Genomic DNA, 24,983 nt, shown 5'->3' on the forward strand with positions numbered 1-24,983 from the left:
TTATAATCAAATAAATAGAGGATCCTAGTACCAAATTAGTCAAGTGGGTGCACCAAATCAACTTAACTCATTGTGAACTTTTTTTTTAAATTTTTCTCGCTCCCGCTGACTCTATAAACCTAATATTAGTTTCCACTTTAGTACAATATAATAATAATTCGTCATAATTGCTAACGAATTCACGAAAAGCTCCGTCTGTTTCCCGCTTAGTGTGTATAAATACCACTCTTTCCCTCTTTCTCTAAACTCACATCACAAAATCTCCAACACAAAGCTTCCTCACAGTGAAGCAAACAATGGAGTCTCTTCGGCGACTCTCCTTTGTATCATGCATCGCCCTTCTAGCCTACTTCGCATTCCTCGCTTCCGCTGAACATCACGTCCGTCAATTCGTGGTAAGCTAAGCTACTCATGTTACATCAAAGCTTTTTGGTATGTTTTCACGTGAAACGAATGTGATTCATGTAAGTGTGTAATCGACGATGACTTTAGATTGCGCCGAGACCAGTGACGAGGCTGTGCAGAACTCACCAAAGTATCACTGTCAACGGTCAGTTCCCTGGTCCAACGCTCGAGGTCAGGAACGGTGACTCTGTCGCAATCACTGTTATCAACAGAGCCCGTTACAACATTAGTATCCACTGGTAATTTAATAGAATTGAACATCATATTTAACAAACATATTCTCACATATGTTTTGTCACGTTCTGCTCTGTTTTAATACTCTGTTTTTTTAACAGGCATGGACTTAGACAGATGCGGAATCCATGGGCTGATGGTCCTGAGTACATTACACAGTGTCCGATCCGTCCAGGACAAAGTTATACATACAAATTCACAATCGAGGACCAAGAGGGTACACTTTGGTGGCACGCTCATAGCCGTTGGCTCAGAGCCACCGTCTATGGTGCTCTCATTATTTACCCTCGTCTTGGTTCTCCTTATCCCTTCTCTATGCCTAAACGTGACATCCCAATTCTTCTTGGTAAGAATACATAACTTCTAACCACTTCAAATTGCAAATTTTTTGTTTATTTTTGTTGTCACGGCTAATGCTAAATACTTGTGATGAAAAATAGGGGAATGGTGGGATAGAAACCCAATGGACGTTTTGAGGCAAGCACAGTTCACGGGAGCAGCAGCTAATGTATCTGATGCTTACACAATTAATGGTCAACCAGGCGATCTTTACCGCTGTTCCCGGGCTGGGACCATGCGTTTTCCAATTTTCCCTGGCGAGACGGTTCAGCTTCGAGTCATCAACGCTGGTATGAACCAAGAGCTCTTCTTCTCAGTCGCCAACCACCAGCTCACAGTCGTTGAAACTGATTCCGCCTACACAAAACCATTCACCACAAATGTCATCATGCTCGGTCCTGGTCAAACCACTAACGTCCTCATCACTGCAAACCAACGACCTGGCCGTTACTACATGGCAGCTCGAGCCTACAACAGCGCAAACGCTCCTTTCGACAACACAACCACGACTGCCATCTTACAGTACGTCAACGCTCCAACAAGACGTGGCCGTGGTCGTGGTCGTGGTCAGATGGCTCCGGTTTTCCCTGTTCTTCCCGGGTTCAACGACACCGCAACCGCAACAGCTTTCACCAACCGTCTCCGGTACTGGAAACGAGCTCCAGTACCACAACAAATCGATGAGAACCTCTTTTTCACCGTCGGGTTGGGACTAATCAACTGCGCCAACCCAAACAGTCCACGTTGCCAGGGTCCTAACGGGACCAGATTCGCGGCCAGCATAAACAACATGTCTTTCGTGCTACCACGAAGGAACTCCGTCATGCAAGCTTACTACCAAGGCATGCCCGGAATCTTCACTACTGATTTCCCGCCTGTTCCACCGGTGCAATTCGATTACACCGGTAACGTTAGCCGCGCGCTATGGCAGCCAATAAAAGGAACCAAAGCATACAAGCTTAAGTACAGAGCTAATGTTCAGATTGTGTTACAAGACACTAGCATTGTCACGCCTGAAAATCATCCCATGCATCTACACGGATACCAATTCTACGTTGTCGGGTCAGGTTTTGGTAATTTCAACCCGAGAACAGATCCGGCTAGGTTTAACCTATTTGACCCACCAGAGAGGAACACCATTGGTACACCTCCAGGTGGTTGGGTAGCAATCCGGTTCGTCGCTGATAATCCAGGTTAGATGATCTTATTGACACAAAAGCATTTGATACTTTTTTAATCACAAGTTAAATGCTCTTATTAGTGACTAAAAAAAATGAAAAAAAAAAGAAACAAATTTTGACATATAAAATGGTATATGTAATGCAGGAGCATGGTTTATGCATTGTCACATTGATTCACATTTGGGGTGGGGTTTGGCTATGGTTTTCCTAGTTGAGAACGGTCGTGGACGGTTGCAATCAGTTCAGGCTCCACCGTTGGATCTTCCAAGATGCTAATAAAAACCTTCTACAGTAATTGTACCGTTGGATCTAAAGGATTTATGGGGTTTTGTTTCGTTATATTTTTTTTCATAAATGAAAAAAGGCTTTGTGGGTAATTGATATGTTAAAAAGATGGTGAACTGCTCTATTGAAAGTGGTTTCAACCTTTGTACTTTTGTTATTTTCCTCGTAATAGAGAGAGTGTTTTGGATTTTTCCTATTATAAGTTTACCAAATAAAGCTGTGTGTTTTCTTCGATCATCATCCTCTTCTAGCTGACTTTCCCAAACAATATAGCACCATATCCAATCCTCAAGTTTACGAGAAAACAATTCTAAAGAAACAAAAGTAAACAACGTCGTTGCAATTGTTGTGGACATAACATGAATCGTGAGAATATAAAAAAGTACAAAAGGCTAATGAGATAATCCAAATGATCCAAACACACACCAACTGATCTCTTTATTAATATTTTGAAACACAAGTCGATATATACGAACAAGAAGACACAAGCGGTATCGGTGAAAACACAATACATAATTGATAATTGTTGAAACACCAAAGTGAACAAACACACACACTTTGGGGTACTCATTATTCGATTCGACTAATAAAATTTTAGTACTAATATTTGATATCTAATAAGATTTCAATATTCTTACACAACCCTGGTTTAACACTCCACAAATGAGATAAAAAAAAAAAAAAAAAAAAAAAATCCTGTAAAGTTTTATTTTTTTAAAGGAGAAAAAAAAAAACGGTTGGTCTGATACTCAGCTTCCTCCATCTACTACCATCATCATCATCTTCGTTAACTCCGCTGAAGCTTTCTTTTTAAAAAGCAAAGTGTAAAAACTGTTACCTTCTCTGAATGCACTCACTGCTTCACCTTACTACTATCTTACGCACCTCTCCTGCTCATTCTCTTATCCTGCGCACGTCTCTCTCTGCCATGGCCACCGCCGCTTCCTCTTCCTTGCTCCTCCCTTCCGTATCTCTCAACAATCTCTCCTGCTCTAAAAATGCCTCCTTTTGCTTCCCCGCCAAGAATCTCAGCCGATCTAGGGTTTCCATGAGCGTCTCCGCTGGATCTCAGACTACTACTGTTCACGACTCTCTGTTCGCCGATTACAAACCCACCACCGCGTTTCTATTTCCCGGTCAGGTAACGTTGTCTCTAATTTTCCGATTACTGGACTTTGATTGATTCGTAGCGCAAATGTTATCTATCTGAACAATGTAAGAAAGTTTATTGATTTCGCCTCAATTTAGAACATTTCGAAGTGCCCAAATTGAAAAGTTTGCCAATTTGTGATTTTTTGTTGTTGTTCTAGATTCACATTTTACAGATTGATCTGACTGTAACTGTAATGTAGGCTTCTGACCATATCTGTAGCTATATTGCTTGCTTTGTTAATCCCTCAGAATTTGTGATGAATTTGGTATATCTCAGGGAGCTCAAGCAGTAGGAATGGGTAAAGAGGCTCAGAGTGTTGCAGCAGCTGGAGAGTTGTATAAGAAAGCTAATGATATCTTAGGGTATTTTCCTTATTGTTAAAAAGTTGGAACCTTTTTATTTGTTTTTTGTTCACTTAGTGTGAATGATTAAACTAAATGGTGGCTTTCAGGTATGATCTTCTGGACATTTGTGTTAGTGGACCAAAAGAGAAGCTTGATTCCACGGTCATAAGCCAGGTATCTTTCTGTTTCCTGTTTCTCTTTCGATCTCTCAGTCTTTGCAACATTTGGTTAGGGACAACCGAACAAGTTAGGATTTTTGATCTCCTTTCTTGTTAGTGTCACCTATATCAAGCAGAACTTAATTTTTTTATTTAATATTTCCTTTTAGTAGTTTATGAAATTCATGTACAGTATGTACGAGTTGGTATGGTTTCTAAGTTCTTGGTCTATCATTTTTCCAGCCTGCTATTTATGTCACAAGTTTAGCAGCAGTTGAATTGCTCCGTGTTCGTGAAGGTGGAGAACAAATTATTAACTCGGTTGATGTGACTTGCGGTCTGAGTTTGGGAGAGTATACTGCTCTGGCATTTGCTGGAGCCTTCAGGTTAGTTAATTATACAACTCAGGGGAGTTAAAGATACCGAAATTAGGATAAATTAACACAAAAAAATATCGGGCTGTTTGTGATAGAATGAGAACTGTTTTCTTAGGTTACGACTTAGTTTATCCATTTGCTAGTTAATTGAATGATAGTGGTTCCAAATCTCGGATTTTCAGATATGATTGTAAGACCACATGTTACTGTACTTTGTTCCCTTTTACCTATGTGCATCATCACCTGAAGTACTTTTGTTCTTTTCTCTGTTACTGCTTTTATTCTCAAGCTTCGAGGACGGGCTGAAGCTTGTAAAACTTAGAGGAGAAGCCATGCAGGTAAGATTGAACTCTGTTCTGTATATTCTTCATCGATTGTGTCAAGTTTAAGTTGATGTTGTGACGGCTGAACTTTGTAGTGATCTTATTTTACCATTCGAACTTCGAATAGCTGCGTTGACATAGTTTTTGATAAATTGCCTTTTCAGGCTGCTGCAGATGCTGCGAAGAGTGCCATGGTTAGTATCATAGGGTTGGACTCAGAAAAGGTTCAGCAGTTGTGTGATGCAGCAAATCAAGAAGTAGAAGAAGCTGACAAAGTTCAGATTGCAAATTACTTATGTCCGGTATATATGTCCTCTATGAATCTTTTGCATTCGAGACTTTTATAAAATCAGTTTCACATTCCATACTAAGGTTTGCTATTACAGGGTAATTACGCAGTATCTGGAGGTCTTAAGGGAATTGAAGTTGTTGAAGCTAAAGCTAAGTCATTCAAGGCCCGAATGACGGTATCCGCTCTCACTCATTCCCTTATCCTATGTTTTGCCGCCTTCCTTATGCTATAAGAAACATGATTGTTGGCACCTTGCTCTGTAGGTGCGTCTAGCTGTTGCAGGTGCTTTCCACACTAGTTTTATGGAACCAGCAGTCTCGAGATTAGAAGCTGCATTGGCAGCAACGGAGATTAGAAGTCCGAGGATCCCAGTGATCTCGAATGTTGATGCACAGCCTCATGCAGATCCAGACACGATCAAGAAGATACTTGCACGCCAGGTAAGAAACCAATACTCAGTAAAGCTATGTATTCTTCATTTTTTTGTTGGCACGCAAAGATAAAACGAAGACTCGAATTGTTGGAACCGCAGGTGACATCTCCAGTCCAATGGGAGACAACAGTAAAGACTCTCTTATCCAAAGGACTTCAAAGCAGCTATGAATTGGGACCTGGAAAGGTATTTTTCTAGCCTCGTAATCCGTTGTAGATTGATGTTTATTCTTCTTTCTTCTAAGTTGTATGTGTTTTGTGGCATTTCAAACACCAGGTAATTGCAGGGATATTCAAGAGAGTAGATAAAAGCGCCAGCGTTGAAAATATCAGTGCTTAAGACTCTGCCTAGCGTTTTGTGTTTGAGTAATAAGTTACTTTAAAATTTATGTACTGGTGCTTCAGTAGTTTGGAATTCAAAGTTTTGTGTGGAATGTATTGAGATATCTTTTTAGTTTCAGTTGAAGAGAAGTGACAATCCCAAGTTTGTGTTATATACTGTTTTTTTGGGTTTTGTTGCACTTTGATTTAGATGGACATCATCTGTATTATGAAGTTGTGAGAACTGAGAATTGTTGACAAAAAAGGAAAAAAAAAAAGAAAGAGTGAGCTCAGGTTAAAGCGAGGTTTATATCACATCCGAAGATTCATCACCACAGCTCAATTTACTTTCATCATAGCTCACATGTTAATGCACCCAGCCGGGAATTGATCCCGGGTCCAATGCTAATCAAAGGACTATTCTACCACTAGATCCACTGGTGCTTATTATTCTAGTAAGGTAACATTTATTTATTTATAGGTTGAAACTTAAAACTAACATATCGAATGCGATTTCAAGCATGTATTTCTTTTTGAAGGTTTTGCTAGTCACGTGATCTTGTTTGTAATTGTAATTATGGATCATTGGATGGTAATTTCACTTTCACCGAGTTCCAAATGATACAAGATGGAAATTAGTTTCTACATGTCGAATTTTGTAAGCTTTACATATTATTAAAAGACATTAGCGGTTACTATTTACTAAATTTGTCATCCATTTTTTTGGTCATTCACCAAAAGGGCAAGATCTTATGAATCATTGACACTACATGAATTTCAATACAAATAGCATTGGAAAAAAAAACCATTGACAACAAAAGCCTTTTATTAGAGGATCAATAAGTAGTCCAAGATAGTGTTTTATGAGAAACTCATCTAACTCCGTCTTATCATGTTTTGTAGCAAGAGTTAGTCATATATATTTGGTGTAATGGTGTAAGACATTGATGAATGTAACTAAAAAGTTGTCCCTTTCTGTAGCCTCAGTGCCTCATTCAACTATTTTACAAAATAGAATCGAAATCTTTTTTTTTTTTGAAGAAATCCTAAAATATATTCCGAGAATATAAAATCCTAAAACCTTATCAGAAAACAAAAAAAAAAAAACAAAAAGAGAGAAGTTAGAATAACGTGAAGCCAACGCTAAACCCATTATCATTCACAGCTCTAACTATTGCACAAGCCAGGAATAAGGTTATCTCTTTGTCCTTGGAGACAACCCAAACCGCAACCGTAACTCTGTAAATGCATAATTAGTCTGGAAGAACTCTTTAAAGACATAATTAGTTTGGAAAATCAAATACATATATTATGTAAAGCATTCTTATAATCAGTCTTTAGTATTTGGTACTTGAATTGATTTTTCTGTGTTTAACATTTTAACCTTAAATCATGACAGTGTAGTAAAAGAAATTGTCAAACAAATGGTATTTTTGTTTTGAGTATTTGTAAAATATTTCTTTAAACATTTGTGTTGTAAAGAACCAATGGGAATGTTATGATAATGGGTCTGTTCGTTTCGTTGACGCTGGCGGTTGCGGCAGCGGCAGCGGCAAACGCAACTTTTTTAATCGTCGCATCTAATCGACGTTCAAAAACAGGAGCTGCGTTTGCCGCAGGTACCTGCGGCAGCCAAACGAACAACAATAGCTGCGGCTGACGCAGTCGCAGGTACTTGCGGCGACGAAACGAACAGACCCAATGTTTAAAATTTTAGCCCAAGTATTCTCTTACATATTATGTAACATGAGTTGATTGATAACTTTAAATTATTACAGAACAGTATTTAGTTGCAAGTGATGTTACTTAAAAATTTAGTTAACACACCAGGGAAAAAAAAATAAAAATAAAAAGGAGCTCAGAGGTGTGGCGAATCTCAGCTGAAAGTTCAGGAGAATGCGAAGGACCCAACCAACGCTTAAACCAATTTCATCACAGCTCAAATGCACCAGCCGGGAATCGAACCCGGGTCTGTACCGTGGCAGGGTACTATTCTACCACTAGACCACTGGTGCTTTCATGCCATAACAAGGGTTAATCTATTTATAAACAATAAATTCACTTTAATTTGGCCACAAAAGGCCTTTTCAATACAACAAAATCTATAAAAGTCAAAGTTGCTCAAATATGTACATATAAATTTGATCAACAAAAAGCTGTTCCCTCCTCTTTCTTTCCCTAAACTTACTGTGGAATGATGGTGTATGGAGTTACACTGATCCTACATTTTGTATATAAAAATGTATATATGTAAATTGGTAAAATATGTATATGTATTTAAAATGCGACTAAAAGATGCCAGCTCGTCAGTGTGGTTGCTGTAAGTAAGTGAGAAAGTTCAGTAAAACTAAGAGGTTAAAATGCATGTAACATTGCTCAAAGTAGTAGTAGTGGTAATAGCTTAATTACCAAATGTGAAACCAAGGGTGCTAATAAGCGTTTTGTTGCAGATCACGATCGAGACAAAAGACACTACGGATAAACTCAAAGCACCGGTGTTCCCAACTGGAACTTCTGGCTATTGCTCATACTTTGCAGTTGTTCTTTATTGTGTTTGCAATCACAATCTATAATGACCAACAAAATTAACATAGATGATTCGAACTTACGTACATGACACACCGGGCTAGCCAAATCAAAAGGGAGAAAAATATAGGAGCGATACGAGTGCTGAATCTCACTTTTAAACGTTACTTGGGGTCTTACCAACGATTCATTTTTAATAACGGGGCTAAACTGTAAAATATATATGAAAAAAAAATAAAACTAAAATAGAGATGAGATTGATGTCTTCTCAAGCTTGTGCAAATGCAACTGTGTCACACTCTCATTCAATTTTATTGTGGGTTTTTAAAAACATAGAACATGCATGTCATATGAATCTATATGTATAATTAGAGGTCCTCGCTCTCCACATCAGCAGCCATATCATCACATTTTATTGATAAAACAAACATTAAAAGATGTAAAATCAATTGTTAGATTTTATATTGTTATCTGTCAATAAATGAAACCAATAATTTAGAGAAAAAAAAAACATACATTAAAAACAAAAATTAAAAAGATACAACACAAACATATGAAAAAGGTGAATACAGGTTAGATAAATATAAAATCAGATAACTCTATCTTAACATATAATATGTAAATATTTTCAAATAAATAGAAATAGGAAAAGGAAATTTACCCTATATTTAATACTACAACATTCATTTTAAAGAGTTACAATTGTTTAGTAGAATAAAATAATGAGAATTTTGTTTTTAAAATAATAAAATAAATTTAAATGATTTTACTCATATTAAAAAGTAATTAATCTCCGTCTTAAAAAAAACACATTTAAATCTTGATAATGTAATTGTTAATGTCAAAGTATCAGTTTGAAAAAGATTAAGGTGACTGACAAAAAAAAAAAGAAAGAAAGATGAAGGTAATTTGAAATAAAACAAAAAACTATCTTAAACATCACAAATAAAAATAAAACATCTATTCAATTAATGAAAACTATGTAACAAGAATATTGAGGATACTATTTGGAAATTAGAATAGTAATAGACTAATAGTAATGGTATATTGAAGACTTTAGTTAGAAATAACAACTTACTAGTCTACTTCATGCAATGCAGTTTTCAACAGTGTTTATTTATGCATGACTTCTCATGTCATTTACCACATCTCTTGTGTATCTTAAAGTTATTAGCCCTCACTCACATATAAGAAAATTACTATTTATTTTCTTTCATAACCTTGAAAATCGAAAGATTAGAGATATGAAGAATGATCTTTAACTAAATCCTAGTGCCAATTTCATGTGAGGTTGGAAACAATAAAAAGAAATTCAACTGTTACATCGCCAAGCCACTAGGCTTCATTTGCCATCTACAAAAACCCACATTAATGGATACATAACATACTAGACTCATCACAAACAATTTTTTTTTTTTTTAAGTTTTTTCTTTTTGATTTCGAGTTTATAGAAAAGGATTTTGTGTGTAAACTCGTGTTGTTGTAACTTGTAAGGAAAAAAAAAACGAAATCTTTTTGTTATGATAATATTTAAGTTGCAGTGCAGTTATTATTTTTATATGTTGAACATTAATCCGTGTTACAACAGGACTGTATTACCTACCTTAGAAAATGTAAAGTGTGACAAAAAGAGTTAGTTAAACATGAAAGAAAAAAAAGAGCTCAGAGGTGTGGCAAATCTCAACTGAAAGTTCAGGAGAATGCGAAGGACCCAACCAACGCTTAAACCAATTTCATCACATCACAAAATGCACCAGCCGGGAATCGAACCCGGGTCTGTACCGTGGCAGGGTACTATTCTACCACTAGACCACTGGTGCTTGTTGTTTCTATGTCTTCTAATTATATGATTAAACCTTTTATTCTGACAACATTCACAATTTCGCAGAAGTCACAACCACAGGATTGAAAAGAGAGAGAGTGAGAGAGAGAGCAAGAAGTCGGAGGAAATGGCGATTCCAGTGACGAGAATGATGGTTCCTCACGCACGACCATCGCTTCGTCTCTCACACACCAACCTTACAAACTCAACTCGTGTTAACTTCCTCTGTCGCTGTGCTCCATCAGAACTCCAACCACTTCGGTCTGGCTCTTTCTTTCCCTTGGCTAAGTTTGCTGAAAGTTCATTACTTTGCTCGAAACTGAGAACTCATTTGTCCAAATATGTTTGCATATTTCATTTAGGCCCGAACTCTCTTTATCTGTCGGAACTCACGCCATCCCACATCCAGATAAGGTACATCAACTCTCTGTTGTCTTCTTCAATGGATGTAATGAATTTGGATTTGCGTAAAGGATATTTATGCAATTAAAAATCGACCTTTAGTGTCTAAATAGGTGGAGAAAGGTGGGGAAGATGCTTTCTTTGTGAGTAGTTATAGAGGAGGAGTCATGGCTGTTGCAGATGGTGTCTCCGGGTAAAGCTTTTAGCTTTGTACTTATCGTAAACTTTGAGTTGAGTTTGTTTCTGTGTTTATCTTATTTTTGTTAAAGTTTGTATCTTTTTTTGTCTCAGTTGGGCTGAACAAGATGTTGATCCTTCCTTGTTCTCTAAAGAACTTATGGCGAATGCTTCTCGTCTAGTTGATGATGAAGATGTAAGATTTGAAATCTCACTTCAAGTATTAGTTTAGTTTATCTTTTGATTTTTTTTGAACTGAAACAGGTCAGATATGATCCTGGTTTTCTCATTGACAAAGCTCATACCGCAACTACCTCCAGAGGTTCTGCCACAATGTGAGATTCGAATGATTTTGTCCTAGTTGTTATTATCTTCAAGTTTGGTTTTTGTTCCTTTTTGGATAGCTTGATGTCGAGGTTATTGATGAAGCAGTATTCTAGCTATGCTTGAGGAAGTCGGTATTCTCAAAATAGGCAATGTTGGAGACTGTGGACTTAAACTTCTTCGTGAAGGTTTTTGTTACTTCTCTTATCCTTCTGTAACCTGAGATGCATCGTGTCATGTTCAGCCTTTTGACAAAGAGATATTGTTTCATTCTCATTTCAGGTCAGATTATTTTTGCCACTACTCCACAAGAGCACTATTTTGACTGTCCTTACCAACTTAGCTCTGAGGGTTCTGCTCAAACTTATCTAGATGCATCGGTAACTAAATCTTTACCAACTCTTCATGATTTGTGCTATGTATTGTACTCCTGTAACATGTTTTTGCAATTTAAGCAGTTTAGCATAGTGGAAGTACAGAAGGGGGACGTGATCGTGATGGGTTCAGATGGGCTTTTCGATAATGTGTTTGACCATGAGATCGTTTCGATTGTGACAAAGCATGCAGATGTTGCAGAATCATGTATGTATATATATAATATATATGTATATACCATCTCTCTTGATATTTAATCTGAAGTTTAGAAGTGACATGGTTTGTTTTGTTCAACTATTAACAGCGAGGTTATTAGCTGAAGTGGCGAGTAGCCATTCAAGAGATACAGAGTTTGAATCTCCATATGCATTAGAAGCAAGAGCCAAGGTGAGATTTTAACTTGAGCTAAGAATGAATTTTACCGGTCCACGCAAAGTACATGTATCTAAAATTCATGTATATGCGTTTTGTCATAATAGGGCTTTGATGTTCCTCTCTGGAAGAAGGCACTAGGAAAGAAGCTTACAGGTAGTAAATAAACAACAATGTTGATGCATCATATGCTAAACAAGGGTAGTTTCTGAGTTGATCTCTGGTTCTGAAATTTGCAGGAGGGAAGCTTGATGATGTCACTGTGATCGTTGCCAAAGTTGTTAGCTCATGAGTCAACTCTGTTCATGATAAAGTTTATATATGAACTTCTCTTTATTCTTTTTGTACAAGTCCTTATAGAAACTTGTCCCTTTCTCTCAATAAGAATGTGTTTTCAAATCTATAGAAGAAAATATAATTCACCCTTGTGAATACTCTTTAAGCTCATCTATCTCTTTATAGTATTTTCTCAGAAAAACAAATAAAAATACAAAACTTCTCTGTCAATGCAAATCTGAAAAAGGCCTTGGGTTGTAACTCTAATCTGACAACATTATTACGTAAAAAAAAGAATCATTATACAAACAGATATCTCTCTAAGAGCTAGTGTTAACACTAACAAACCTGTAGCTCTATGAAGAATCAATCACCTGAATCAGGCAAGCAAATAAGCCGAACACATGTTGTGTCCCTTTTCAAGCTACGTTTGATTCACCATTGAGATCTCCAAAAAAGGATTTGACTGTTTCATAAGTGGACCAGCAGATAGCAGCTGCTGGAGCGTGGAATAGCATTCTTGGTAGCCATCCTCTGGCTAGTCCTCTATAACCGTCTTTCTTCACAATTGTTCGGAACACATCGCTTATTGAACTGGTCTTGAAACGATCACAACCACACACACCCTGAAAACATAACCAGAGACATATTTTTTAAAAATATCCAAGAAAGTGTATTGCCAAAGATTCTAAGCTTAGAGCTGACATTTTCTTGATCGTGTCTTTATCATTCAAGTCAAAACTGATATCACACAGTTAAGAACATATCCCCTAAATTAAGTAAATTTTATGCCACAAAAGCTACGCCACAAATTCTACACCTTTAGTCGCCAGTTTCAAACCAGAATTAGTTAAAGGCTTAAAGCTATGCCACGAAAGTTCAAAGCGTGCCCACTTTTACACCGAGGACACTTACAGCTCAACACGACTAGATAGTTTTCCTACCTCATAAACTTAGACAAATTTCAAACCAGAAAGATATAAACTACACAATAACCACAGCCAAATAGAATGTTATAACACTATGTGATTGTCAAGCATTAAGTAGACAAAAGCATAAACCGCGAAAATCAAAACAAGTTAATCTAAAGAACCTAATCCTAGTCGCAATTGTTGAGTTACATGATCACAAAAGTAACTACGTTTAATGCAATCAAGCATCTAGTATACACCTATGTGTTTATCAATAATCACATTGGCTATTATCAGATAACGTAAAGTCAATGGCTTTAGAAATTTCAACTCACCTGACACTGCAATTGCGTCTTAACAACATCAAGCGGAGTAGTTACAACAGCCGCTAACCCACCAGCAGCAGCTCCAGCAGTAGCATAAACCAACCAACCTTCCTCATCCTCTTCTCCACCAGCGTGTTCAGGCAACATCTCCCTCAATCCCTTCTTAACCGCCTCATAAGTAGTGAAGTGAACAGCAGTAAACGGAGCATTCATCAACACAGTAGTTCTATACGAAGCGTAAAACGCACCAAACCCTTCCTCACGCATTACCCTACTAATACAATCCCAAACACCTTTATAAGTCCCATTCCCAATCTGTAACCTCTGCTTAACCATATCCATTGGAGTAAACACAGCATCACTAGATATAGTAGCGAAAACACCCGAGATCGCGTGTGCAGCAGAGTTATTAGGGTTCCCACCAGATAAAAACTTCTTAGAGACTTCATAGAATGAGAAATAAACAGCGTGAGCTGGTCCAGCACCAAGCCCCATTGCCCAAATACCTCTATACAAAGCAGATGGACCATCGGTTTTGATAATTGAACGGAAAGCTTGACGTAAACCGACTGGTTTGATGGGACATGAACGGAGAGCTTGCATATGGGTTTTGACTGTATCTACTGGAAACATAGCCATGTGTTCAACAGAGCCAGCGATTGAACCTGCGACCATGAGCTGCCAGAATCGAAGAGTTGTGTTTTGAGCTGGAACGACGATTGCTGGATGAAAATCCGGTGGTTGTGGGATTGGACGGAGATCGGATTCTGGGAATTTGGATGCAGTTGTGGCTTCTGTCGCCATTGTTTTTAGGATTGAGAGATAGAAAGGTTCGAGCTTTATGGAGTAGAAGATGAATTTGATAGAGAGGTTGTTAAAATTAGGGTTCCGAGAAGGTTGGAGAAATACCAAATCTGGAGATTTCTCCGACCAGAGAGAGGAGCGGCGGTTAAACTAAAGACATATAGGACAAGGAGGAACACCTCTGTCTTGGCTTGTGGGCTTTTAAAACACACCCGTTCTCGCCAAGTAATAAATATTCTTTTGTCTATTAAACTTCCTTTTTAGCCTGTTTCGTGTTTACCATTATCGGATCCTAATACAAAATATTATGGATATGAATATTCGAACCAAAATAATATCCTAAAAGAAAAAGGAAAATATTAAATTTGAATTTCACTAAAAGAGAGAGGAAAAAAAAGCTGAAGTAAAAAATAATTTAACCGTCTATATAGTCAATAACTCAAATATGTTGTGGACACAAAATAATTGTTTGTCCTCCAAAAATAACAAAAATAAATAAATAAAAGAGTTTTAGGTTCTTTATATTTTTCTATCAGATGAATGATTTCTAGATTCTTTAGAATATATATTACAAATGAGATGATAATTGGAACAACAATTGAAAGAAAGAGTAATGACTAATTAAAGACTTCAACGTTCAAACTAGCATAAATATGATCCTGAAGAAACTCTTTTCATTAGAATAGATCGTTTACGAATCAAAATAAGAGTAGAACGGTTGTGCCATTGCTTCTTGTTGTAATGAAGGTGCGTGTGAATAGATTCACATTTCAGATCTCTTGTGAGTCGAGAAAATGCTTAAGGATAGTAGACATGTTGGTTGGTGTAATAGAGATAGTGCTCAGGGCTCTGCCTTATTTGAGAAAAAAGAAAAAACAAAGCCAACAGCTTTATGCATTTTTTATTTAATTTAACGTAAAACAAACGAACACTGATATAAAGACGAAACGAAAATGCCTAAAATGTAAACTTACAAATAAGAGTTCTACAAACAATCTTAAATTTGACTCTTTAACAAACTTAGACCCTAATCGTTCACAATAGAAGTCAAACGATCTTGGTAATATCTTTAATGAAAGCGTCGATGTCAGCATCAGAAGAACCACTTTCCGCAACCGCGACTCGACAGATCTCACTGAGATCACAAACCCTTTTTCTCATCTCTTTCCCATCTTCACTCTCTCCATCCATAAACCTTTTTACCAATTCCTTGATCTCATCACTCACTATCAACAGCTCTGTCTTCTTCTTCCTCTCGATCCTCATTCCGACCCTCCACTCGTCAACAATTAACTTAGCGTTCAGAAACTGATCCCAAGAAACAGGAAACGCAAGCATTGGTACACCCGAATATATCCCTTCCAATGTCGAGTTAAACCCGCAATGCGTCCAAAACCCGCCTACAGCTTTGTGACAAAGCACACGCAGCTGATGGCACCAGCTCACCACAACACCCGAGCTACCTTTAAGAGACTCCTTAAGCTTCAAGTCACTCTCACGAGCTACCCAAAGAAACCGGACTCCAACCTCTCTCACACCTACCACTATCTCCTCCATCTGAGCTTCAGAGACCGAAAGAAAACTCCCTTGAGATATATAAAGCACAGAGCTTTCTGGTTGCTCGTCAAGCCATTGAATGTAATCGGGTTCGTTGCCATCATTTCCAACGGATATATCTTCAAAGGGTATTAACGGACCAGTGGCGTAAACAGGGAAATCAAACTTGGAAGTGAAAAAGTCGATGGCTTTTGGTTCGAGCTCATATGCAGAAGGGAAGAGAAGGTACTTAGCTTTGAATAGCTCACCGAAAGACTTTTTGAATGCATTGAAGATCTCATGACAATAGCCATGAGAGATCTGCAAATCACGGACTCGCGTCGGAGACAAACCCGGGATGTAATCAACGATCTCGTCAAGTTTTGATTCTACAAACAAACAGAGTAAAAGGGATTGAACTTTACGATTTCTATCTAACAGAAATGTGAACTTTGCTATCTGAAACAGAGTATATCAGAAACAGAGTATACCTGAAACAAAAATGTGAACTTTGCTATCTGAAACAGAGTATATATACCTGATGGTTCTACTGGGAAATGGCCGTGACTTGCGAGAAGATCTGAGTGAATGAAGAGAGAGAGAATCGTGGCGGACGTGGTCCAGAAAGAAGCCACCGGAATATTCCTTTTTGTGCCGACACGCACTGCCCAAATGATGTGAGTGTCTGCGATGATTGCGTTAGGAGGTGGACAGCTGAGACGGTCAAGTAGCTGCTCGAAAGGCTCCTCTAATCTGGTGAAGACGGCGTCGACGAAGCTGATGAAGTCGTTGGCCCGGACGAGTGCGGAAGGGATGAGATTTGGGAGAGTGGCGAAGTGGATCCGGTTAGGTTTCGGGTCGGATCCAATGAACCCGAGCCATTCTTCTGTGACGACGACTGTGACGATGAGGTTCGGGTCTCGCCGGACGAGGCGTTTGCAGAGGTTTAACATTGGGTTGATGTGGCCTCTTCCTGGCCAAGGCATTGCCACCACGTGGCGGAGTCCGAGTGGCTGAGGTTTGATAAGATCCATAGGAATATGTGAAATGAGTGATTCTGGTTATTGTAACTGAGTTTGAGAAGATGCATACGATATATATGTTTGAATAAATCCAGCTTTTATAGCATCTGTTGTCTTATTGCTTTTTCAATTAGTTTGTAGCTAAGACCATCTAATTATATTTGTCTACATCACAGGAACTGTAAACATTTCTTTAGAAAACTAAAGAAAACTAGTTTTATTACACTTTTCAATTTTTTTTTTTAATATCTGGCCAGTAAATAAATAACACCTGTTGAAAAACGTTTCTCAAACTACTCTAGCAATAAACGGTATTCTTTTTTTTTTTCTTCTCTCTTCTTTTTATTATTTTTTAATAAATATTTTTACATGAGAAACCCTTATAGCAAACCGGAAAAATCAATCGATTCACCTCCAATCTTTGATTTTTCCGGCTAAAACTGGAGGGTTTGGTTCCCAGGACCAACGACGACGGAGATTTTTTCTGCTGCAACAACGACGACGGAGATTTTTTTGATGGCCTAAAGCGGACGGCGAGGTCCACCGACTTACGAATCGGACAGAGAAGGTTAGTCTTCTCATCTCTGATTTATTGCATGTTGTTGTAATTTAAGGCTTTTCCTTGGAAATTGTGTATGTTTTGGGTTCATGATAAAATCTTAGTTGGGCACGTTTGGGTTTTGGTTCACCTTTTGGATTCATACTTCAGTTGTCTCTAGCTCAAAACGGATAGTAATTTATGATTTTGCCTGCACTATGTCTGTGTTTTTACATTGTCATATATCAATCAGAAGAATGTTTTATGTAAGGCTCGTATTTTGGGTGTACCTTGTTGCTCAAAATGTAAAATCTTTGCAGCAGAGTCAAGTGTGAGAGTAATGAGTTGTGTAATGATGAATCAATAAACAAGTACATAAGAAACTTTGTTTTGAAGAACTTGTGGAGGGTTCACAGTATTGTAGAGAAACATAAGAGCTTGATGTGATGTGATTCTTGTCATATTCTTCTCTAATTTGTATGCTATATCAACCAATCTGCGGTGTTTTATGTAATGCAGAAAGAACATAATAATATTGTAGTTCACTAAGAGACTTTGTTTGAGAAGGGTTCATAGTATTTTAGAGAAACACAAGAGCCTGCACTGATCCTTGTTTTCTTCCTCTCTTATCAGTATGCTAAATCAACCAATCAAAGGTGCTTCTCTTTTTTTTTTTTATATGCAGAAGCACAAGCATTTGTGGTGGTGGGAACTGAAGAGTAAGACTCTAGAGAGAAAATGATTCGGCTTAAGGAAATAATATCAAGGAACGCTGCAAATATACCCAAAGTTGTAAAGAGAATCTGAGATTGTATAGAGCGTATCCGGCTTTCAGAAGGCGAAGAATTAACTGACTGGTAGATCTATTTCTCCTTGAGGGTTTAGGCTCTCTCTTACTATTTCTACGAAAGATATCCTGCTGAAATGTTAATACGTAATTCTAGATTGGTTTAACACATACATTGGTTACTAAATGGGTGGGTCACACTTTAATGAAGCGAGGGAATTTCTGGTCTCTTAATCCGACTGCTCTTGGTTCATGGATGTGGAGGAAGCTCCTCAAATTTCGGGACCTTGCAAAGCGGTTCTGCAAAATGGAAGTAAACAATGGCCAGCGAACTTCCTTCTAGTTTGATGACTGGTCCACCATGGGCAGGTTGGTAGATGTGGTGGGGGACCAAGGTTTTATCTCTATGGGAATTCATAAACATATGACTGTTGCAGAGGCGTGGGATAGACGTCACCATCGGAGGCATCGACACGATAGCTTTAACTTAATGGAAACGGAGCTGCGGTTGAAACGGGATATGCGGAATGCTAGCGCGGATGTAATGCTTTGGAAAGCTGCTAATGGTAAATTCAAAACCAAATTTTCCACAAGAGATACGTGGAATCAGATACGGTCCACGACTGCAGAGGTATCTTGGCATCGGAGTGTCTGGTTCACTCACTCAACGCCGCGGTTTGCTTTTTGTAGCTGGCTAGCGATCCAAAATAGACTCTCCACTGGTGACCGAATGTAGAGCAGGGGTACACGAGGGACTTGTCCTCTCTGCAATAGTGCAACTGAAACGAGAGACCATTTATTCTTCAACTGCAGTTTTAGTGCAGAGATCTGGAAGGCGTCTGCTCTGAATATATATAAGGCAAAGTACTCTACCACTTGGCACTCGGTCCTCTCTTCCGCGTGTGGCAGCTGGGGCAATCGGATTCAGGGTTTCTTGGCTCGTTCAGTTCTGCAAACTACGATTTACTGCCTCTGGCAAGAGCGTAATGGTCGGACGCATGGTGAGACCCTGCACTTTGCTTCACATCTCATCCGCATGATCGATAGACACATACGCGACCAACTGTTAGCCATTGGACTTACGGGAGATCGCCGATACGACGAGGGACTACAAGTTTGGTTTGGCTCAAGATTTTAAATTATTTCGCTCTGATTATATTTAAAAACTTCTTTGAACAATGATGCACTTGATGTAACAAAGCAATTTTTCATTTGAATATAATTTAATATTTTATTCAAAAAAGTAAATAATAATAATTGTTTTGTTATTTTATTTTTTATTTAATGTAATATAAATAATATAAATAACTGTTTTGTTATTTTAGATTATTAAAATTTGATAATTAATAATATTTTAATGATTGAGCAACCTTTCTTAGGATTCTCTAGTGGAACAATGATTTTGTTTAAAATTATTAGTGAGTTGTTTTGATTAATTTAATATTAATTATATAATTAGTTTAATTTTGAGCAACTTAATAAAGTTGCTGGAGTGGGATGGTCTAATATCAAATCTATTGTTTTGATCATTTTCAAAAACTTGAAGTGACTGGTCTACTCTTTTGAAAAAACAAAATATGGTGGTCCATTTTTCACCAATCAAGGTGAAAAAACTAAAAATGTGTCAGCTCTATGATGTGACTGTGTCTAGATATTTTTCCTACATTTTTGGATGTTTTCATTTACCATTTACTTTTGTTGAAAATTGTTGATTAACATAATAACAATATAATATAGTTGGAAAAGTTGATCTCCAGGTTTATTAAATCCGTTGATTAACAAAATAACAATAGTATAAATATTTTATTAGCTTATATTGTTAGTGAAATTTTCTAGATGTTTAAAGTGTTACTCACTAACATTTTGAAAGTTTAAAATGTGGTTTTACCAATAGAAGGATTCTAAGGGTATATAAAAAAAGTACCTTCAAAAGACTCTGAAATGAACTGACACATCCTTGCACTGTTGCATGACTACTGTACTATCATTTTTGACTTGTATAACTCTATAACTCGTGCATGCAACAGACAATGAATTTTGGCTTTAGATTTGGGTTGTCAGTTTACTAAACAACTGATATATATTTTTTAAGTTTTTTTTCCCCAAAAACTACTAACCAAAATTAAATTCAAATGTTATACTATGCGTGATTAGTATGTTAAAAATGTTATAAAATAAAACAAGAGTTATTCTGCTAACTCACCTCAATTTGGTATTAATTAGATGTCTGAAAATCCTGAAAGAGTTGAATCACTGGTAGTATGTAATGTTACTAAAACAAAACCAAAGTTATTCAGATAGCTCAAATCAATTTGGTCCTGAACAATATCCGCTGTCCGTTTGTTTTTAAATATATATATTTCTATTTTAATTAAATAAATTAGTTTTCCATATAGATTAATAACGTATAGTAGTACTTGGATGAGTGAATGTTAACCGAATGTATGGGAGTGTTTTTAAAAAAAATCACGGGGTCATCCAATGTCATGGATTCAAATTGTAAGTCGATATCAAACTAATTAACTAAATGTTTGAGAATCGCAGATTCCGATTCACCTTTGTAGTGAACCGCATACCACGATTTTGTCCCTACTGCTCTTATATTTCACAGCATAACATAAACATGCAGAGGGTACATCTTGTGTGGGAACTTTCTCCCACAAACATCCACTATTAATCAACCAAAATATACACACAATGTTACATATACAAAGCTTAGAGAGTAACTACAAAGAAACCTGAAAAAGAAAACACATAATAGATGCTTTTCTTCTTCCACTCTCTCTGTCTCTGATTCAGCTCTCCCCTCCATGTATAACCATGAAACACCTCCAGAACCCCAAAGAAACACCTCCACCTTCGTTTCTCATCAGAGTGTCCTGAAAACACCTTAAACCTAGACAAGGTTATGCCCGACTCTCAGCCCTTCGACCCCAGCCAAGTTTATGCTCCTTTATCATGGTTCTGCGCACAGCTTCAAGCTCCATGTACGACGTTCTGTGCATGCTCTTTGCACTGCGCCCTGCGTCTCTGCGTCTGCCCTGCACGCTGTGCCTTACAGCCGCCACCAATGTACCACCAGCTTCTTTAGTGCGTCTTTGTGCATACCGCTTACCTGTTTCTTTAACCCTAGCTTCCTTTATATAGTGAAACCCTAGAGCTTATGTCGGTTTATCCTTGCAGACTACACAACTCGGATCCTATATGGGCTACACACCAATATGGGCCCAACTCATGGTTCAGACCAAATAAACCCATATGAAGCAAACATTTACAACAGTTCTGCACACAGCTTCAAGCTCTATGTACGACGCCCTGCACATGCTCTCTGCACTGCGCCCTGCGTCTCTGCATCTGCCCTGCACAGCGCCCTGCGTTGTGCCCTACAGCCGCCACCAACATACCACCAGCTTCTTTAGGGCGTCTTTGTACTTACCACGTTCTTCTTCAACCTTAGCTTTCCTTATATAGTGAACCCCTAAAGCTTATGTCGGTTTAATCCTGCAGGCCACACACCCCGGATCTGGTATGGGCTTCACACAAATATGGACCCAGTTTCTAGTTCAGACCAAATAAGCCCATATGAAGCAAACATATACAACACTAAATAATAATGAAAGGTGTGTGATAACAAATTAAGTACCTTGCAGCTTCCATCTTTTCTTGCGTGAGAGAATAGTTTGCAGCATGTGGGAAGACAAATTGTTAAAAATAGTTAAATTAATTAGTATGTGGATATCTTCTTATTTATCAGGTAAGGGCGTGTCCATTGTCATACTCATCTTAGTGTCTTAAACTTTTAATAAGATTAAAAATAATATTAATCTAACTTTAGATTCTCAATCCATTGTTTTTATTTTTTCTCCCATTAGTCATCCTTAAACATGGATGTCTCTGATTTTCATGTGCATTGAGATTGCAATTATTCACAAACAGATTATCTAAAACAGAATCTTTGAGAATCCTTCAAAGCCATAACAAGAGAAGGAAAACAACAAAAGCTTTTAGACAACCACCTCACTTGCTTTCTTGAACATGAATTTGGAGATAAACGTGTGTCTTGGTCTTTCAGGTGAATCAAAATCTGAGCTTTCATCTGAAGATGAATCTCATTCATCAAAAGGGTCCACTTCTGCAAATTGATTCTCCTCCCTCATCGCTAATATATAGTCATATGTTCTTATCCCCTTCAGATATTTGAGCATTACTTGTCAAACCAAACTACTTCTGGTGATAAATACTAGCTAGGAGACTGTAAGAGTTAGCTTTCTTATGGGAACTACATGGAAGAGGAAAAGCTGCCCCATGGCAGCCGAGCCATAGGCTGTGAACAAGACCAATATAACCTGTAAGAGTAACAAAACATTACAAACTCATAAGCAAGATGAATACACCAAATACACACAGAGAAAACTTATGTATACAAATCTAAGACAGAACAGCAGTTTCAGAAACTACGATCCCAAACAGATTCACTCAAAACATATTCACTCAAAGGTTAAGTGTTAGGTGTTTTTTTTCCTCACAAATCAAAAGATTAATACCCAAAACTAGCTCCTCAAAACCCATATTACTCAAAACAGATTCACTCAAAACAGATCCTACTCAAAACCTATTGAAACAAACAGATTCACTCAATACCCAGATGTATGCAGACAAGGAAGCAAAAATTATTCAGCAATTACTTTGATTGTGTCAAAAATTATTCAGCAATTATTTTGATTGTGTCAACCACTATTACAACTACCAAGCAGTTTGTGATTAAGTTTTGACAAAACAACTAATTCAATGTCGACAACCAAACAAGAATTAAAACAAGACTTACAACTACCAAGCTATTTGTGTTCAAGTGTGACAAAACAACTAATTCACTGTCAACAACCAAACAAGAATCACAACAAGACTTACAACGTAACCAAAACAAGAGATAAATCAAGACTGTTTTATCTAAGCTTTGTACAATGTAAAAACAATACTCCTAAACCTCTAAAAAAACACAATCTAAAAATACAGGATCGAGTTCTTGAAGAAAACTGAATATGCAGAATATGACATACCAAAGCGTTTATATCCCAAGCACAACATTACTAAATAATTGGAAGCAAACTAGCCATTTCATATACCCTTCACTTGAGAATTGGCAGTCATGGAGCAAACTAGCCATTTCATATATAACAAAATTCAAAACCGCTACAATGATCAAAGTCACAATCAAACGAAACAGAAACTAATCGCAATTGAAACAGGTTGCGGGATAGTAGAGATAAATACATAATAAACCCAGAATTAAAAAAAAAAAGCCGATCAAACAAAACCTGTGTTCTGCTAAAGGAGAATCGATCTCTAGGTCTCAAGAAAGAAAGCCACATGATTTGTTCAAATCAATCCTTTGAAAGTTCTTTTCTGGATCATCCTTCACTTCCCAGAAAACCCCAACTCCATGATCCTTGATTTTGATAAATCAGTTTATGCTAATATTTTTTTCTTCGTTCGTATCGGGAGAGAGGAGCAAATGAAGAAGAAAAGGAAAAGGAAAACAAAACAAAACAAAAAGTAACCAATGAATTATTGACACGTTTCGGTGTTTCTAGGTATCTAAAACGGTTTGGGCAGAGACACAAGTCTCTGGATAATTACGATTAAAACATTATTTTTAAAAACTTTTATTATTAAAAAAATAAGAGATATTCCAAAGGGATAACCGATGGGCTTGCTATAACAAATGAATTATAAGGTAATGTCAAGATACTTGAAATCTGTAAAGTAATTTACTTCTCTGGACTCTCTCAGTGACTGTTTTAGGCCAACATATTGAGAACAATATTGTGGTATCACTTAATAAATATATACTTAAACTTGTCCTGAGACAACGGCAGAAACCGTTCAAACCAAACCGATTAACCCGACTTTTACGGTTATCGGCGAGAACCAAAGTGATCTTGTCAAACCGAACGACGCAATTGATTTTGTGATTTGGATATCTGTTCGGGTCGGTTCGGTAATTGGACCGATCAGTTATCCACAACTATACCGCTGCCATATATAAATAACCTAACCCTAAGTAACACGTGTTTTATCTCACTTTGTCTCCTTCGCCTCTACCTCATTCGATCCCGACAATGTCGATTCCGACAAAGTTGTAGCAGTTCATCAGTTCAGCCATCTTTTCCGATCGATTTTCTCACTGCGTCTCTTTTCCTTGTTGAATTCTACATCTTCTCAGTCTCATACTCGTCGTCGTCGATTACAACCTCAATTGAAAAGTTCATAGAGGTCAGCTCTTTCGATCCTCTTTCTCTGTTCTTCTTACTAGTTACTAGGATTTGTTTGATTGTTTATTAATTTGTTTTAGAGTCGAGTGTTATGTTTCGATTTCATAAGTTTAGGGTTTAGGTTTCAATTTCTCTAATTTGTTTAGGGTTCCTGAAATTTGTTTAGGGTTCATTAATTTGTTGTGGAGTCGAATGTTATGTGAAGAGAAATTGAAACCTAAACCCTAAATATATGAAATCGTTCAATTTCTCTAATTTGTTTAGGGTTCCTGAAATTTGTTTGATTCTTTATTAATCTGTTTTGGAGTCGAATGTTATGTGAAGAGAACTTCAATTGTCGAATGTTAGTGTGGTTTTAAACTTCAATTGTCGAATCTTATTCTGAGCTAATTCAAGGTTTTGTGTAATGAATTTGTAGATGTCTGAAGAGTACAACGAGAGGGAACCTACACTTCAACCCCAACAACATGACACAAATGTTGAAACTGGGAAGAAACGTCTGAGACCTCCATCTGGTGCTGATAAGCCACCCAAGCCACGAAAGAAGTATGCAAAGAGAGCTCCAGTTTGGGAACATTTCATTCAAAGAGATGAAGAAGCTAGTAAGAGTTACTGTAAGTATTGTGGAGCCGAGATTGCTTGTGATTCAAAGACAGTGGGTACTAGCCC

The 24,983-nt window shown here is 37.5% G+C and overlaps 5 protein-coding genes, 2 long non-coding RNA genes and 3 other non-coding genes across 12 annotated transcripts; 4 read left to right on the forward strand and 6 right to left on the reverse strand.

The window, feature by feature from the left end:
- Positions 1 to 181: 181 nt before the first annotated feature.
- LOC104700468 (laccase-3) lies at positions 182 to 2,681 on the forward strand. The gene is made up of 5 exons (XM_019227487.2): positions 182 to 395; positions 493 to 644; positions 741 to 985; positions 1,080 to 2,171; positions 2,305 to 2,681. Exons 1-5 carry the CDS (start codon positions 297 to 299, stop codon positions 2,433 to 2,435), a joined length of 1,719 nt encoding a protein of 572 aa, XP_019083032.2. The 5' UTR covers positions 182 to 296; the 3' UTR covers positions 2,436 to 2,681.
- Positions 2,682 to 2,914: 233 nt separating this feature from the next.
- LOC104700469 (uncharacterized) lies at positions 2,915 to 6,017 on the forward strand. The gene is made up of 10 exons (XM_010415990.3): positions 2,915 to 3,585; positions 3,874 to 3,959; positions 4,049 to 4,115; positions 4,343 to 4,485; positions 4,766 to 4,814; positions 4,964 to 5,101; positions 5,186 to 5,266; positions 5,355 to 5,531; positions 5,624 to 5,710; positions 5,801 to 6,017. The coding sequence occupies exons 1-10, from the start codon at positions 3,292 to 3,294 to the stop codon at positions 5,861 to 5,863; spliced, it is 1,185 nt and encodes a 394-aa protein (XP_010414292.1). The 5' UTR covers positions 2,915 to 3,291; the 3' UTR covers positions 5,864 to 6,017.
- Positions 6,018 to 7,698: 1,681 nt separating this feature from the next.
- LOC147940927 (small nucleolar RNA snoR114) lies at positions 7,699 to 7,785 on the reverse strand. The gene has a single exon (XR_015563018.1). It is a non-coding gene; the product is annotated as a small nucleolar RNA snoR114 (small nucleolar RNA).
- A 3-nt stretch (positions 7,786 to 7,788) lies between these two features.
- TRNAG-GCC (transfer RNA glycine (anticodon GCC)) lies at positions 7,789 to 7,859 on the reverse strand. Its single transcript has one exon. It is a non-coding gene; the product is annotated as a tRNA-Gly (tRNA).
- A 2,260-nt stretch (positions 7,860 to 10,119) lies between these two features.
- TRNAG-GCC (transfer RNA glycine (anticodon GCC)) lies at positions 10,120 to 10,190 on the reverse strand. Its single transcript has one exon. It is a non-coding gene; the product is annotated as a tRNA-Gly (tRNA).
- A 41-nt stretch (positions 10,191 to 10,231) lies between these two features.
- On the forward strand, positions 10,232 to 12,243 carry LOC104700471 (putative protein phosphatase 2C 26). 2 transcript variants are annotated; one of them, XM_010415993.3, is made up of 11 exons: positions 10,232 to 10,453; positions 10,555 to 10,606; positions 10,697 to 10,787; positions 10,886 to 10,967; positions 11,036 to 11,106; positions 11,204 to 11,283; positions 11,378 to 11,475; positions 11,554 to 11,677; positions 11,775 to 11,857; positions 11,950 to 11,998; positions 12,082 to 12,243. In XM_010415993.3, the coding sequence occupies exons 3-11, from the start codon at positions 10,762 to 10,764 to the stop codon at positions 12,132 to 12,134; spliced, it is 666 nt and encodes a 221-aa protein (XP_010414295.1). In that variant the 5' UTR covers positions 10,232 to 10,453; positions 10,555 to 10,606; positions 10,697 to 10,761; the 3' UTR covers positions 12,135 to 12,243. The 2 variants fall into 2 exon arrangements, with proteins under 2 accessions (XP_010414295.1, XP_010414294.1); XM_010415992.3 differs by having other exon boundaries at positions 10,246 to 10,453; positions 10,708 to 10,787.
- Positions 12,244 to 12,274: 31 nt separating this feature from the next.
- LOC104700470 (uncharacterized) lies at positions 12,275 to 14,390 on the reverse strand. Its single transcript, XM_010415991.3, has 2 exons — positions 13,365 to 14,390; positions 12,275 to 12,744 (listed from the first exon to the last, which is right to left on the reverse strand). Exons 1-2 carry the CDS (start codon positions 14,157 to 14,159, stop codon positions 12,538 to 12,540), a joined length of 1,002 nt encoding a protein of 333 aa, XP_010414293.1. The 5' UTR covers positions 14,160 to 14,390; the 3' UTR covers positions 12,275 to 12,537.
- Positions 14,391 to 15,016: 626 nt separating this feature from the next.
- On the reverse strand, positions 15,017 to 16,904 carry LOC104700472 (UDP-glycosyltransferase 87A1). Its single transcript, XM_087459116.1, has 2 exons — positions 16,234 to 16,904; positions 15,017 to 16,084 (listed from the first exon to the last, which is right to left on the reverse strand). Exons 1-2 carry the CDS (start codon positions 16,727 to 16,729, stop codon positions 15,207 to 15,209), a joined length of 1,374 nt encoding a protein of 457 aa, XP_087315242.1. The 5' UTR covers positions 16,730 to 16,904; the 3' UTR covers positions 15,017 to 15,206.
- LOC147940928 (uncharacterized) lies at positions 16,818 to 19,319 on the forward strand. Of its 2 annotated transcripts, none has more exons than XR_015562207.1 (3): positions 16,818 to 17,285; positions 17,941 to 18,112; positions 18,254 to 19,319. It is a non-coding gene; the product is annotated as an uncharacterized LOC147940928 (long non-coding RNA). The 2 variants fall into 2 exon arrangements; XR_015562208.1 differs by having other exon boundaries at positions 16,881 to 17,285; positions 18,200 to 19,285.
- A 2,553-nt stretch (positions 19,320 to 21,872) lies between these two features.
- LOC104700473 (uncharacterized) lies at positions 21,873 to 23,745 on the reverse strand. The gene is made up of 3 exons (XR_015562463.1): positions 23,358 to 23,745; positions 22,326 to 22,388; positions 21,873 to 22,229 (listed from the first exon to the last, which is right to left on the reverse strand). It is a non-coding gene; the product is annotated as an uncharacterized LOC104700473 (long non-coding RNA).
- Positions 23,746 to 24,983: the final 1,238 nt, after the last annotated feature.

The sequence above is a fragment of the Camelina sativa genome, chromosome 7 (genome assembly GCF_030686135.1).
Source record: "Camelina sativa cultivar CO46 ecotype springtype chromosome 7, ASM3068613v1".
Classification (NCBI taxonomy): domain Eukaryota; kingdom Viridiplantae; phylum Streptophyta; class Magnoliopsida; order Brassicales; family Brassicaceae; genus Camelina; species Camelina sativa.

Coding starts and splice junctions, on each gene's coding strand:
- LOC104700468 (XM_019227487.2), top strand. CDS start 297: ATGGAGTCTCTTCGGCGACTCTCCTTTGTATCATGCATCGCCCTTCTA. Junction 396..492: donor ATCACGTCCGTCAATTCGTG/GTAAGCTAAGCT, acceptor CGATGACTTTAG/ATTGCGCCGAGACCAGTGAC. Junction 2,172..2,304: donor GTTCGTCGCTGATAATCCAG/GTTAGATGATCT, acceptor TATGTAATGCAG/GAGCATGGTTTATGCATTGT.
- LOC104700469 (XM_010415990.3), top strand. CDS start 3,292: ATGCACTCACTGCTTCACCTTACTACTATCTTACGCACCTCTCCTGCT. Junction 4,486..4,765: donor GCATTTGCTGGAGCCTTCAG/GTTAGTTAATTA, acceptor TTTATTCTCAAG/CTTCGAGGACGGGCTGAAGC. Junction 4,815..4,963: donor TTAGAGGAGAAGCCATGCAG/GTAAGATTGAAC, acceptor TTGCCTTTTCAG/GCTGCTGCAGATGCTGCGAA.
- LOC104700471 (XM_010415992.3), top strand. CDS start 10,320: ATGGCGATTCCAGTGACGAGAATGATGGTTCCTCACGCACGACCATCG. Junction 10,607..10,707: donor CCATCCCACATCCAGATAAG/GTACATCAACTC, acceptor GTGTCTAAATAG/GTGGAGAAAGGTGGGGAAGA. Junction 11,476..11,553: donor AAACTTATCTAGATGCATCG/GTAACTAAATCT, acceptor CAATTTAAGCAG/TTTAGCATAGTGGAAGTACA.
- LOC104700470 (XM_010415991.3), bottom strand. CDS start 14,159: ATGGCGACAGAAGCCACAACTGCATCCAAATTCCCAGAATCCGATCTC. Junction 12,745..13,364: donor AGACGCAATTGCAGTGTCAG/GTGAGTTGAAAT, acceptor TTATGTTTTCAG/GGTGTGTGTGGTTGTGATCG.
- LOC104700472 (XM_087459116.1), bottom strand. CDS start 16,729: ATGGATCTTATCAAACCTCAGCCACTCGGACTCCGCCACGTGGTGGCA. Junction 16,085..16,233: donor TTTCCCAGTAGAACCATCAG/GTATATATACTC, acceptor GTTTGTTTGTAG/AATCAAAACTTGACGAGATC.